Genomic DNA, 15,390 nt, shown 5'->3' with positions numbered 1-15,390 from the left:
CAGGGAAAAGTTAGTTAACTTTTGATATGTTTCTTTATAGTTTTTTAATAAAAATACTGTCTCTAATATACAATCATTTTATTATGTTCTTTGAGAGAAAAATGACTTCGTGAAGTCATTCAATCTCAAGCTTGATTGAATTATAGTCAACAAAGGATAGTGAAGCTAGTAACTGTGGAACATTCAGTGGTTAATTTAGTCACAGAGATGTGTATCTAGTGCTGACTATGTTTCTGTGCTCCTGCAAGGTCACAATCAATTGAGAATTACAATAATCATTTTATTTCATTGGGTGAATAAATGACAGCCTTGCCTTTACTTGAACTGGGGGCAAGTGAGAAAGGAGTTTCTATGAGAGAAGAAGGGAATATTTTAGGGGATCCAGGGCAAAGAGAATGATTATGTCATTCCTCATAGAAGGCAGTCATTATGCTGGCATTTTGTTGGAGATTAGTTTTATTTGCCAGTTCTTAAGGTGAATAGTGTTTGCCACTGTGTACTAACGGTAATATGGAACTTGTATAGGCACAGGTGCATTCAGAACACGTTTATATAATGTGTGTGTGTTTAATGTTTTAAGGAAAACTTGAGAAAAAATAACTTCTGTGTGTTAATTTGTAAACTTTCTCAGGTAAATAATATGTTTATAAAGTTTCAGGATATAAAAATTTAGACAGTGTTGTGGTATGAGAATAATGAAATAGAGCATTTTACTTACTATCTGCCGTGCACTGTATTTCTCTTGAAATAAATCAGTGGAATAAACCATGTTGTTATTTTAATATTTCTGGAAATACATCTTTTAACAATAAAAAAATGGAGCAGAAAGGAAAATGTATAGCAAAGTATTGCCAAACAATATTTGCATTGACATGTATACATTTGAGAGCAATTTTCAAATGAAGTATTAGAATTAGTCCAGATTAAAACAAAAATAGAAAAAGCAGGGCACGTATGATAACTTTGTTCAGTTGCATTCTACAAGCGTAGAGATTTTTGTGTTTTTCTCAGTAAGGATGCCCAGAGAATTTGACTATACCCTGTCAAATAGTAGGTAATCAGTAAATATTTGTCGAGTGACTGTTCCTGTAATAATGTTTTGACTATTCCTGAACCACTGTTTTTCTTCAGTTGCACCAAATCTTAGTATTTGATTTGGTACTTCTACAAGTTAGATAAGTATTCTCAAATTGCCTTGAAGAGGTGCAAATATATTAATAGTTCCCCAAAGATATGGCCTAATACAAACTTGTCCTACCTGTGACCTACGGGCCTCATGCAACCCAGGACAGCTTTGAATGTGGCCCAACACAAATTCGTAAACTTTCTTAAAACATGAGAAATTTTTTTTTTTTTTTTTTTTTTTTAGCTCATCAGCTATTCCTAGTGTTAGTGTATTTTATGTGTGGCCCAAGACAGTTCTTCTTCCAGTATAGCCTAGGGAAGCCAAAAGATTGGACACCCCTGGACTAATAACATCAAAAGTTTATGTCACCTCATTGTTACCTATCATACAAGATCTCAGGTTAACATAGCTAACTGAAATAACAATGAAAGTCATTGAGTTACTAACTGCTTATTTACTGATTCTTTTAGCACGGCTGTGGGAACTTTGTCCGTGTAATTCAGACTTTCAATCGTACACATTTGTATGTCTGTGGGAGTGGTGCTTTCAGTCCCGTCTGTACTTACTTGAACAGAGGGAGGAGATCAGAGGTAAGTGTAACTATTTAACATTCTTAGTTTTGATATTAGTGTCAAGGATTTTTGAAACTGTATTTTAGAGTGAAGACTTGGAAATATCAATATTCGTAAAATATTTTCATGCCCTTTAAACATAAAGTATATTACATTTTTTCCTGTCTGTCAGGTTACTTGAAGTATCACCTTTTACCTTCAACTAAAAATGTGTATGTATTTTTGTGTGTATTATAAATATGTAAATATATATATATACTTTTAGTTGGATGCAACTATATATATAGTTTTAGTGTATATGTATATATTTTTAGTATATTTGTAAAGCTGTAAAAGATAAAAGAAAAATGTTATAGTTTCAAGATAACTTGAATGTAATACAGTGATAATATTTGCTCCAAATTATAGAAATATTGTAGCATAAACTTAACCTTCTCAAATCTAGTGTAATTTCTTGTCTTTCAAATTAAATAAAACTTTATAAATGTATATCTGTAAAAGATGTATAAAGCAGGATGCCAAGTGTCTGCTGAAAAGAACTTGATGTAATTAAGAAATCATACTTTTATCTTAGACCAACATCATCCTACATTAGGTTATTCCAGCCTTATTCTTACATTAGTTAGAGTGATATGGTGTATTATGATATGATGTTTGCTGAACACTAGTCAAATATATAGCTAATGTATAGTCAAATATGAGGCTGGTTGAACTTCACCTGCGCTACTTAAGCCTTTGTTATCCCAGTCCACAATTGTTGACTAAGGAAAGTACATTACATCGAGAGAGTTTCTACTCATTCTTAGTCAAACATCTTGTTTTACTTAACATAATTATTTTAAAAACTGAATTTTTTTTTTTTTTTTTGAGGTGGAGTCTTTCTCATTTTCCCAGGTTGGGGGGGCATGGGGCGATCTTGGCTCACTGCAAGCTCCGCCTCCTGGGTTCACGCCATTCTCCTGCCTCAACCTCCCAAGTAGCTGGGACTACAGGCATCTGCCACCACGCCCAGCTAATTTTTTGTATTTTTAGTAGAGACGGGGTTTCACTGTGTTAACCAGGATGGTCTCGATCTCCTGACCTCGTGATCCACCCGCCTCAGCTTCCCAAAGTGCTGGGATTACAGGCATGAGCCACCGTGCCTGGCCAAAAACTGAATTTTCAAACTTGGTTTGGCTGTATTATGCAACTTAAATATAGAAAGTCCAGTTTTTAAATAATATTTTAATTTGATATTTTAGATTAGAATTTTGCAAAAAATAAATATGGCTACTGATCTAAAGCTTATTTTCCTTTAACAACAATAATCTATTTTAGTACTAATATGACTGAACAATGATGCTTTTTTAAGTTGTTTTCAGACATGTAATTTATACATAAGTATGTTTTAATGAATAAGAAGTCATTTAAAATAATTATAATTTGACCCCAAAATGAGACATTTTAATGTGGTTCAAGATGTTATGAAATATTAAAATTCTTACAGGAAAAGTAAAGTTATGCTTTTTGGAAGAATACAGTTGGCTGCATTGAACTTGTCATTAAAACCACATGCCTGTGATCAATTGATTAAATAAACTACTGCCTCAGACGTCTGCAATCTGTCAGGCACTTCCCTGAAGTCTGTGCAGTCACTGTACAGGCCAACAATAGCATAGCCATTTTCAGAACACACATTTCAAATAAAATTATTTTCCCATGTACGAATTGCCCACTATGCACTTCAAGGCTTAATTGGAAATTCTGTCCAAAAAAATAATCTCCTTTGGAAAACCAGCACGGAATACATTTTAATCACTTTGCTAAATATGAACTACTTTAGTCTCACTTCAAAAGATATGTTTCAAAAGAGAAGCAGTTTCATTAATGAATCTCTGAAATAATATGTGAACATCTTAAGAGCCAATTTATGTATGAACAGGGTTATGATTTTTAAGCTTTATAAAATGTAGTCCTTGATAGTTCACTCTAGTCGGAGAATTTCACCATAACGTCACTTTTGTATATTTGTAGTATGAAAACCATAGTGTGAATATGGAACTACACAGTTTAATCAAACATATAATGGATTTGCTTTTTTTAGTTTAGGATAAAAGATCTCCTAGCATAAAATGACCATGATGCAGAAAGTTTTATTTTGAGAGAATTCTTCTCTATCACTAACATTGTATTTTGTAATCACCAAGGGTAATACTTACTGCTGACCCTCTTTTATTATTATTGAGAGATGACATTTTTCATCTATTCAACCCTAATTTGAAGGTGAACCAAGCTAGGTTGGCAGAGTTATTTTAATTATTCAGTTTTATATCTGGGACATTACCTGCCATCTTTCATTGGTCTGTCTTCATAGGTATTCATTGGTGTTGGGGGATATTTGATGAGCCTACTTCGTGTTTGGCGCATCACATGCTTTTGTTACATCCCATTTCTCTTCTATTATTTGCAAGACTGATTCAGAGCTTTCTGAGATTTCAACAGTACCCACCTAAAGAGCCTAGAATCCTTGCTACATGAAGACCTAACCACAGTGCTTCTCCTGTGTCTACTGTCTTTACTGCTTGTCTTCTGTTCCTGGAAAAAGATAAAGCAATACAAGTGAATCATGACTTTAAATGAATGAATAAAACAGCAAGCAAAAATGGTGATCGGTTAATTTTGCAGCAAATTCTTGGAATATTACCACATCTTATCTTTGATTTCACCAGATGTTTTCATAACATCTGTTTCAACAACTGAATACCAATTAAGTTCCCCCTAAGCTCCCCTGACCCTGATGACCCTCATCAGGCAGATAACTTTACCTTAGACCAAGAATATCACGGGTGACCAAGAATGTCATAGGTATGCAAATTATCCTCTATGCTTTTTGAATGAAATTTGCCACCGATCTAGTTTGTTTCAGTATCTTTTCTAGTATTTTTTCTGTTTTAGAAGAAAATTATACATTTTCTGTATTAAGTTCTTTGATAAATAACCTTCATATTTTATTTTATTTTATTTATTTATTTATTTTTGCCCATTTAAAGAAAGGATTGGGTTTCTTTCCCTTAAAATCCTTTTTTTGGTTCTGTGACTTCTTTTTTCTAATTTCCTCCTTTCTCTTTTACTTCATTACTAAGCTGCTCAGAGTAGGAGGCTGAATTTCCAGCTTTTATGCTCCTATTCTGTATATCTTTATTCATCCTTTCTAATATTTCACTCCTACACATTGACTAAAACTGTTTGATTAATGGCAGATTCCTCAGTGACCAAGTTGACTCCCTCAATCTGTATCCCCTCTCCTAGAACAATCTATGACATTAAATTCCGCCATTCATGGGCTGTATTTTTCATTGCCTTTATTGACGTCTATGACCAAGGACACTTTGCTATGCCTACTTTTTAATTTTTCACCACCTACTCTCTGTTATTTTCTCTCATTGTTCAATCCAGAAATATTCATTTAATGAGAATAAAAGCAGAATCAAAATCATGTTGAAGCTTATAGGCTACTTTAAAGATCATGGTCTTTCTTATATATCAACAGAGAAGTAAATTGGAACAATCTTTAGCAGAAAATGGCATGAACAGAATTGTGTTGTCACTCGTGTGTTAGGTAACAGATGATTTGTGGCGTGGGGAGAAGGGGAGTGGAAAAGTTGTAGGAGATTAGTTTGAGAGTTGACATAGAAGACCACAAAAGAGATTGTTGTACTCAGGTGATAGCAATGGTGACAGAGAGTATAAAATGGTATAAAGTATAAAATAGTATAGATGATGTTGATGGATTTGGATATAGAAAAGAAAATGATATAAATGTTGACACTTTCCTTGTTCATTTGTTATTTTCAGCCTCTTTAATTGTATAGTTGCTGTGAACTGAGATGAGAATGAAGAGACCATGTATAGGGTAAAGATTATAAGCCTGAGTTTGGTCTGTTGAATGAGAGATGCCATGGAAAGGTCTAACTAGTGATATCAAGTAGGTGGTTAAATATAAGGCTGAGTATATACATGTGTGAGTCATTGTTTATAAGAGTAACTGGAGCCCAAGAAAAGTATGGATTTAATTATGCAGAGAGGGAGATAAAGTATCGAGTAAAAGAAAAGAATGACTATGATTGAGACTTGAGGGTCTCCTAACTAATGGCCAATTGGAGGAAAATCAACTTACAAACAAGCTTTAAAAGGAACAGACAGGGCGGAGTGTGGTGGCTCGTGTCTGTAATCCCAGCGCTTTGGGAGGCCAAGGCGGGTGGATCACGAGGTCAGGAGATCGAGACCATCCTGGCTAACATGGTGAAACCCTGTCTCTACTAAAATACAAAAAATTAGCCGGGCATGGTGGTGGGTGCCTGTAGTCCCAGCTACTTGGGAGGCTGAGGCAGGAGAATGGCATGAACCTGGGAGGCGGAGCTTGCAGTGAGCCAAGATCGCAGCCACTGCACTCCAGCCTGAGTGACAGAGCAAGACTCCGTCTTAAAAAAATAAAGAGAAACAGAGAAAGAGGGGTAGGGAAAAAAAGACTATGTTGGTTCTGGGAAATAAAATAAGTCATTGTAAAACATAGAAGTTTTCAACAATTCCAAGTGCCATTGAGAATTCAAGTAGATGAGGTCTAAAAAATAAGCACTGAGTTGTGTACCATGATTGTCATTAAAGTTCTTATCAATAAGTGTTTCAATGCAAAATTGACATTAGATGCTGAATTAAAGTGGATTGAAAATAAAATGGCAGGTCAGAAAATGGTTTTGAGGATGTATGTAATTCCCAGAGAAGTGTGGTTTATAAGGAGAGTGGTATATGGGAGCTGAGGGAGTTGTTTAAATAATGGCATAAAGGCTCCAATTAATAAGATGAAAATATGTATCAGAGAAACGCATGGAATAATGGAAATCTAAGGTGCCTAAAAAGACAAGACAAGATGAAATCCAAAGCAATGAAATCCAAAGTATTGGCCTCAAAGTAAGAGAACTAGTTTCATGTATTAGTGGATATATCAATATAATACTACATTACTAAATATAATATGGTATTTGTGTGTTTAGTAGTGAGGAATTGAAGATATGTCATTTAAGAGCTTTGCTTTCTCTGCACAGTAGCAATAATATGAGTTGAGAATAAGTTAGGGAATCAGAAGAATCAGGATTTGACTGTAGTGGCAAAGGCTTGAAATTTTTGATGACAGAACCAGTTGTGATAAGAGAATCTTTGAAAGGCCACTGTACGTTGTAGGGAATCCACTTGTGGTTGGTGATCACAAATCTGTAGTGTATTGAATTTACTTTTTAGGTTGCCTTTTACAAAATCTTTAGTAGTTTGGAGGCAAGTATGGAGAATGTAGATAGACGTATTCCTTTGGGGTGTGGATGCAATGAAAAAGTCATACATTCAAGGAATTGAATGTTGTATCAAAATTTATTGAAATTAAAAAACTTATTGAAATTAAAAATGGAATCTGGCCAGACACAGTGGCTCATGTCCGTAATCCTAGCACTTTGGGAGGCCAAGGCGGGCAGATCACTTGAGCCCAAGAGTTTTAGACCAGCCTGGGGAACATGGCAAAAGCCCCGTCTCTATAAAAAAAAAAAAAAAAAAGAAAAAAAAGAAAAAACACACACACAAGAAAATAGCCAGGCATGGTTGTACGTCCCTGTAGTCCTAACTACTCCAGAGGCTGAGGCGTGAGAATCGCTTGAACCTGGAATGTGGAGGTTGCTGTAAGCCGAGATTGCACCACTGCACTCCAGCCCAGGAGATGGAGCTAGACCCTGTCTTTAAAAAACAAACAAACAAACAAAAAACATGGAATCTAACCTGTTAACAAAGTCAAAAAGAGAAAAGCCTAATGAACTGGGGAGAAGTAGAGAAGAGTTCTTAGGAGACAAGTTTGAAGAATTATTTCAGGGTACTTGAGATAGTTATTGTTAGGGTAGACCACATCTGCTCCTGGTGGTGACAAGATCTGCATCTAGAGTGCTGTGTGATGTAGGAGTAGGTCAGTTGAGAGAAAATGGTACCTAAACAACCTCATCAATTCCTGCAAGACGAACTCTCACTTATTTGGTCAAATCAGTCTCCAGCTCTAGAATCACAATAAGGCTTTTTTGTTTGTTTTTCTTCTGGTTTATGATTTTTTTTTTAGTTTAGACGTTAACATGAAATGAAGGCCTTTTGGAAATCGGATTCACTAGGAGTCAGGAGACTGAATTCAAATTGTGCTATTATCACCCTTTAGCTACATGGTCTTCTGGATAAGTCATATTTTTTCATCACCTGTAGAGTGACTTCATTGATGAAGATCTTAGGATACTCAGAAAGAATCTTTTTAGGCTAGAGGTCTGTGATTCTTTTTAAGCTCTATTATTCTCTGTTATGTTCAGAGAGGTCCTGCGGTAGTATAGACACTCAATATAACAACTATGTACTAGCGTTATTTTTTCAAGGAGTCAAAACTTTAGAATCATCTTTGTGCCGGGAGCGGTGGCTGAAGCCTGTAATCCCAGCACTTTGGGAGGCCGAGACGGGCGGATCACGAGGTCAGGAGATCGAGACCATCCTGGCTAACACAGTGAAACCCCGTCTCTACTAAAAAATACAAAAAACTAGCCGGGCGACGTGGCGGGCGCCTGTAGTCCCAGCTACTCGGGAGGCTGAGGCAGGAGAATGGCGTAAACCCGGGAGGCGGAGCTTGCAGTGAGCTGAGATCCGGCCACTGCACTCCAGCCTGGGCGGCAGAGCGAGACTCCGTCTCAACCGAAAAAAAAAAACAAAAAACAAAAAAAAACATCTTTGTTTTCCTGAATATGATCAATTAGAAATTGATTGTGATTGATGGTCACATATCTATAGTTGTTTGGATTTACCTTTTTAGGTTCCTTTTACAAAACAGTAGTTTGGAGGCACATATAGAAAATGTAATAGATGTATCCTTTCAGGCGTGGAGGCAATGTGAAAAGGACAACAAGTACAATGAAATTAGAACCACCAAATTATAACTGATTGCCAAGCTCTGTTGATTGACACTATATAAATTTTCTTACATCTCTGTTGCTCTTACCTTGACCACTGAAAACATGCCATGTCAGATTATTACCTTCTAATTCCTGGACTCTTGTAACAGGAAACTAACCAGTTTTCCTGAATGCAGTGTCTGTTTTTATACATTTCATTCCTAATCTTCCTAGATAAAGTCCAACTTTCTAGAGCAACTTTCCATTTCCACACTCAAAAATATTATTGAGTTCATATTTCTTTCAGGATAACTTTCAAAAGCCTTAGCTTGATAATTAAGATTCCTTATCATCTTATTTGACCTATTAATATGATCATTTATTTTACTTTGAATTTTAGTAGGGGCTTGTACTAACTTTATATAAGAAAAAGGTACATATTTATACTGACAAGATATTTGTTCTTGCTGAGGCTAAAACCATTGAATTTATTGCCCCCAATCTATAGTCTTCTCTCTTCCCTTTTCCTGCTTAACTTTCCTTCTCAGTAGCAAGCACTATCTAACATATTCCATAGTTTAATTATTTATTATGTTTCTCACTAGGTTATAAATTACTTGAGGACAAAAATTTTAGTGTATTTTATTTACAATATCACCAGTGTTTAGTCAGTTTCTGGTACATGGCAGATGCTCAGTAAATTTTTGTTAAATAAATTCATGAGTAAATGGCACATTTTAAATCTGAATTATGAATTATTTTGTTGAATCTTGTACAATGCTTTATATAATAAAATTAAACAGTAAGATAAAATTCTATGTTTTAAAAATCTTAATTATTTTGAAAATATTATAGTAATATTATAGTCCTTACATAGATTGTTCCTCTATGGACAATTGTCTTCTTTTGGCTGATGTTCAACACATCTAGTTGAGATTTATAATAATACTTGGTTTTCAAGTGATTTTTGCTGATGTTGATTTGAGGAGAACGACTTCTTGGATTAGCCCTCTGGGGAGTGTAATAGAATGAGAGCTAGCCCTGCTGTGGTTAGCTTGTAATTACAGATCAATTCTCCTCATAGTTTTAGTAAATCTTAATATAGTAAATTGGAAGGCATAATAAGCAACCAACTAGAAAGCATTTTAATTTTAAGGATGCTTTGTTTTACTGATGAACTGTTCTCTTCACTAAATAAGTTATTGTTGCCACATTTTAAATTTTATCTACAATAAAGGACCAAGTTTTCATGATTGACTCCAAGTGTGAATCTGGAAAAGGACGCTGCTCTTTCAACCCCAACGTGAACACGGTGTCTGTTATGATCAGTAAGTAGACAATGGAAGAGGGAGGATTAAACATAAAATAATATGGAAAATTAGCTTGACATGGTAGGCCTGTTATTGATGGTTGTATGGATGATAGTATATGAGTAGAATAATACGAAGAAAGTTGTGAGCTGAGAAATAGAGAGTTCAGTTTCTCATTTGTAAGAATAAGATTAATTAATAAGCATGTAACTTTTCACCTATAAATGACAGTTTCGTCATTTCTAGAGCAAGCCAAGCATTTTTGAAAGTGTGTATGTGTATACTTATATATTATCATAAAGTAGTTTTCAGTGTTTTCTGTAATTGCGTTTATAGTATTAAGTACACCCACTTTTCCTCATGTTTTAGTATTTTTTCTTTACCTTTAATTATTTTTTGTTTTTAGTTGACAAATAATTGTGTATATTTATAAAATACGATGTGGTGTTTTGATGTATGTATACATAAAGGAAAAATTCAGTCAAGCCAATTGACATATCTATTACCTCACCAACTTATTTTTTTGTGGTGAGAATGTTAAAATCTATTTTAAGCAATTTGGAAATATACAATAAATTTTATTTATTGTCACCATGGTCACTGTGCAGTATAGTAGATCACTAAAATCACATAAAATTTATTCCTTGGATAAACATCTTTTTTTTTTTTTTGCCCCTCCCTGTATCCTCTGGCCCCTAATAATTACCCTTCTACCTCTGTTTCTATGAGATCAACTTTTTTACATTCTACATATAAGTGAGATCATACGTTATTTGTCTTTCTGTGCCTGGCTTATTTCACTTAGTGTAATGTCCTCCAGTTCCATCCATGTTGTCATAAATGACAACATTTCATTCTTTTTTAAGACTGTATAATATTCCATTGTGTATATATGTACCACGTTTTTAAAAATCCATTCATATGTTGATGAACACTTAGGTTGCTTCCATGTGTTCGCTTTTGTGAATAATGCTGAAATGAACATGGAAGTATAGACAATGAAATATCACCTCACACCTGTTTGAATGGCTGTTATCAAAAAAGACAAATGATAACAAGTGTTGGGAAGTATATGGAGAAGAGGAAATCATGTAAATTGTTGGTGGGATTGTAAATTAGTACGGTCATTTTGGGAAATGGTATGAACATTCCCCAAAAAACAAAAAATAGAATCACCATATGATCCAGCATTTCCTCTTCTGGGTATATATTCAAAGGAATTGAAACCAGTATGTCAAAGAGATGTCTGTAGTCCTGTGTTTTATTAATCTTTTAGAAATAGTTAAAGGGTTGTTTTTTCAAAGGAAAGATGAACAAAGTGCACGTGTTAGCCCAGTACATTCTCTGGGGATTGTCTGTCTAAAAATTGCTATGGCAAAAAGGAGATGGTAATAAAGCTATTTTTTCATTTTTTCACTTTACACAAAATATCAGTTAAGCCATGTGCCTAATTGCTTAATGATCCACACATTGACAAGTCAATTTTTAAACCTCAGTCATTGAATACCTTTCCATGACTCACTTAAAAGACATTCTCTTTTGATTAAGACACTTTAAAAATATGCCTGAGTTGGCCTGGAGCAGTGGTTCATGCCTATAATCCCAGAATTTTGGGAGGCCAAGGTGGGTGGATCACCTAAGGTTGGAAGTTCGAGACCAGCCTGAACAACATGGAGAAACTCTGTCTCTACTAAAAATACAAAAAATTTAGCCGGGCATGGTGGCGTGCACCTGTAATCCCAGCTATTTGGGAGGCTGAGGAAGGAGGATCACTTGAACTAGAGAGGCAGAGGTTGTGGTGAGCTGAGATTGTGACATTGCACTCCAGTCTGGGCAACAAGAGCGAAACTCCGTCTCAAAAAAAAATATATATATCTATATATATATATGAGTATAAATATATGTTTATATATGAGTATAAATATATATATTTATATGTCTGAGTACAAATATATATGTATATACTTATATATCTGAGTGTATATATATATATATATATATATCTGAGTTGTCATGTGTTGACCAAGTAACAAATGCTGGATTTTAGTATGTCATACATACAGTAGATATCTTTTCCTCTTTGCTTTTTTTTAATGTATTGCCAGCATTAAAATTTCATCCTTCAACCATAGAACAGGTGAAAAATAATTACTGTGTTCAAAATGCTTGCTTTGATTCATCTGCATAGATAACTCATCTTTCTTTCTCATATCTGGAAATTACATTAAGACAGGTAAACCTTGGAAGTTATTCAGTGAATTGCTTGAATATTGGCATTCAAATCAGACAGGGAGGAGCCAAAAATATATCATTTAGGACATAAAGTTAGCTTTGAAACTATAAAGTTATCCAATTATGTCCTATGCAAGGCATGTTTCCAAATATTATTTAATAGAAGCAGTGTTTTGGAAATTCTTTTCTCCATTATAAAGGAAATTTTATTCACCTTCAGAAACCATGTGGTGTGTTTGATAGTAATTAAATATATATAGTTTTCATTTGTTTCCATTTAAATGCTACAAAATAAACCTCAAGGGTCTGTTCACATAGCTGCTACTGGAGTTTTATCTCATTGAATATTGTTTAGAATAATAAGGATTAGAACAAGGCATTATACATTTTCTTGCTAAATTGTCTTAAGTCATTTAATAGTCTTGCCCTTAGAGAACTGGATTTGTTTCCAGAATAGGAGTTAGACATTGGCCTTCTTTGTTTCTCAAGGACCTGAGAGTTGAATTCCTGTGCTCATGTTCCTATACTATTAATATTTGAGTAACTTTGCATTTTTTAGTCAAATGAAAGTCACTAAACAATTTGCTTAACTTAAAACTGACAGTAAAAGAACAAAAGCTTTATAAGATTGTAGTTATAATTTTATTCATCCTGTTGATTATCCCTCTAAAATTACCTCCTGTGATTTGTGTGGTCATATCCCTTAACCTTGTAATAGTGCTTTATCATTTCCATTCAAGCACAGTGCACTAAAAAAAAAAAGCACAGATTGGTTAAGGTACTTATATCTATTAAATGACCAGAGACCTGAAGAATTAGAATTCCAAATTTCATAATGTAGTTGTACAAGTTCAGTGTGCTTTTGCTGTTTTCAGTCACTGCTGTAGGGCAACAATGAAGTCGGATGTTGTCTTTTAAAGAGTCTACATAAACTTTATGAAGTTTTTCTAGTCAGTAGAAATACAATTGGAAAGCAAAATGTTTTGAAATAAAGTTAAAAGGCACGTTTATCTCTGCATGAAGTCCTGCAAAAAATCTTCCTCTCAAAATGGTTAACAAAGTGACATTAATCAAAAACTTCTTATTGATATAAAATGAAGCAGAAAGTTCCTAACTTGCTATTAAAATTACTGAGAATTTACTATAGGAAATGAAGCCAATTAGACGTGCAGGCTTATGTAATGTTTGAGACATAACTAATAAGATGGTATGAAGTGGGATTAGAATTAGTCCTCTCTGCCATTCATAAACTTCTTAGTATCTTTTTTCTCTTTCTGCTTGAAAACAGATACGACAATTGATAGCTGTGCCAATCAATCTGTTGAATAGCAGGAATGTATAATCCACAGTTTTATTGTTAATCGAATATAACAAAAATGTGAAATAATTATTTACAAAGTTGCCACAATTTAATAGCTAGATCTGTGTGTATATAAGCGTCACAAATGTTCTCAGAATTTTAAAGAAGCTAAAATGGTAAAGAAAAAAAAAGCCTTCATGCACATTTTTGTTATCTCCCTGTAATCTGTTTCCATGGGCCTAGAACCCCTACTAGGAAGGAGAGCTGAGCAACCAAACGCGCGCCACACCAGCTTGCTAACTGGTAGGGGTCCAGTTCATAACCTGGTGAGCACATACTAGACACATTCCATTCTCCATTCGATGCTGGGCCGACTGGTACTGCTTATTACTAAACAGTGAGCTTAGAGTACTTTGAAATGTTCCAGTCCTGCCAAAATGACCACAGTCTGAAGGTAGCCCAGGGAGTAATCCTAGAACAACAGTCAAGGAACACAGCTGCATGGCAGTTCAGTAGGCCAGGCTGATAAATTTCATGCTTTTTAAAATAGATATTTAGCTACTGTTTTATACTCAGGAGTCACATTTGTTACCAATTCAATGCTTACTGCTTCTTACTAGATGAAAAGTAATATGGATCTTCAAACAATAAGCTAAATGTTGAATGTTATGTATGTATAGATTAATACATCTGATTCCGTTAATAGTAAAAATTTATTTAATTTTAAATACCTTTTCTTTCTTATCATTGTATTCTATTTTATGGCTGAGTTGCAGTTGAAAAGTAGCACTTTGTTTACCTTACCAGGAACCTTCTAGCACTAAAGATCAAAATATATACTTTTAGTGATTAGATTTTTCAATCACTGATAATATTTTGACAGTTATAATGTGGCTTCCTTATCATGTCATAATAATAATTTTTAGAACTATTATGTTCAATCCATTTAGGAAGGTCATAGAAATTTTAATATGTGTTAAGAACTTTTAAGATCATAATCTAATTCCCATACATTATAGATTAGAAGGTTGAAACTCCAGATGTTCAATAGCTTAGCACTAATTCCCAGCCTGTTAGGGATTACCAAAGTTAGAAACCATGTTTTCTGACTCTTACAGTGTTTTTCTTTTAAATGTGTTATAGGTACACAAGCTATTTTGTTATCTATATACACCTGCCATTTCTGATAGACTCTATATAGAAAATAATATATAGTATAATTAAGTACAGGTAGAGGAACTTCCACTTTTACATAGAATGAAGTTGCTTTGAGGTTTGATTTTTTAAAAACAGTAATTATTCAGGCAATAATGAGAAAAGATTAAAATTTGTAAAATTTATTGATTTGCTGAACAATGCAAACCAATTAACATTTGGTTATAACCAATTATCATAACACTGTAATACCTGTGGTGATCTCCTAATAAACTCATGTAGAACTTCAAAATAGCTTTACAAATTTACATTTCATTAATATTTTCTTTTTCATAGATGAGGAGCTTTTCTCTGGAATGTATATAGATTTCATGGGGACAGATGCTGCTATTTTTCGAAGTTTAACCAAGAGGAATGCGGTCAGAACTGATCAACATAATTCCAAATGGCTAAGTGGTAAGAAAGCATTTGATGCATTTTTTTTTTTTTTTAGTATCATATTAAACTAACTTATTTAATTCCATCCTAACAACTGGGGATAATGGTTAAAAACTAAAATATCAGGCTATGACATGAATAATAGTAATTCTGTACTCTATGATTTAAAATATTAGGGGAAAATAAATAATTGAAATATTAGGGGAAAATAAATAATTGAATAGCTCATAGTCCATATTTTGATTCTTTATTTCTATTAATCATCCTACAATTATAAGAATATGAATAGATAAAAGTGACAGTGATAATTTATATTTCAGTA

The 15,390-nt window shown here is 34.0% G+C and overlaps 1 protein-coding gene across 1 annotated transcript in view; it reads left to right on the top strand.

Annotated features, from left to right (window-relative positions):
• The window catches only part of SEMA3C (semaphorin 3C), a 184,454-nt gene that overhangs the window by 98,988 nt on the left and 70,076 nt on the right, over positions 1 to 15,390 (top strand). The window contains exons 4-6 of the mRNA XM_017880432.1: positions 1,597 to 1,716; positions 9,871 to 9,961; positions 14,967 to 15,086. Of these exons, the coding sequence (XP_017735921.1) occupies positions 1,597 to 1,716; positions 9,871 to 9,961; positions 14,967 to 15,086 (331 nt within the window). The remainder of the gene's footprint in view (positions 1 to 1,596; positions 1,717 to 9,870; positions 9,962 to 14,966; positions 15,087 to 15,390) is intronic.

The sequence above is a fragment of the Rhinopithecus bieti genome, unplaced genomic scaffold, assembly GCF_001698545.2.
Source record: "Rhinopithecus bieti isolate Rb0 unplaced genomic scaffold, ASM169854v2 scaffold_11291, whole genome shotgun sequence".
Classification (NCBI taxonomy): Eukaryota; Metazoa; Chordata; class Mammalia; order Primates; family Cercopithecidae; genus Rhinopithecus; species Rhinopithecus bieti.
The sequence above is the reverse complement of the archived record's forward strand: the minus strand, read 5'-3'. Positions and strand labels throughout refer to the sequence as shown.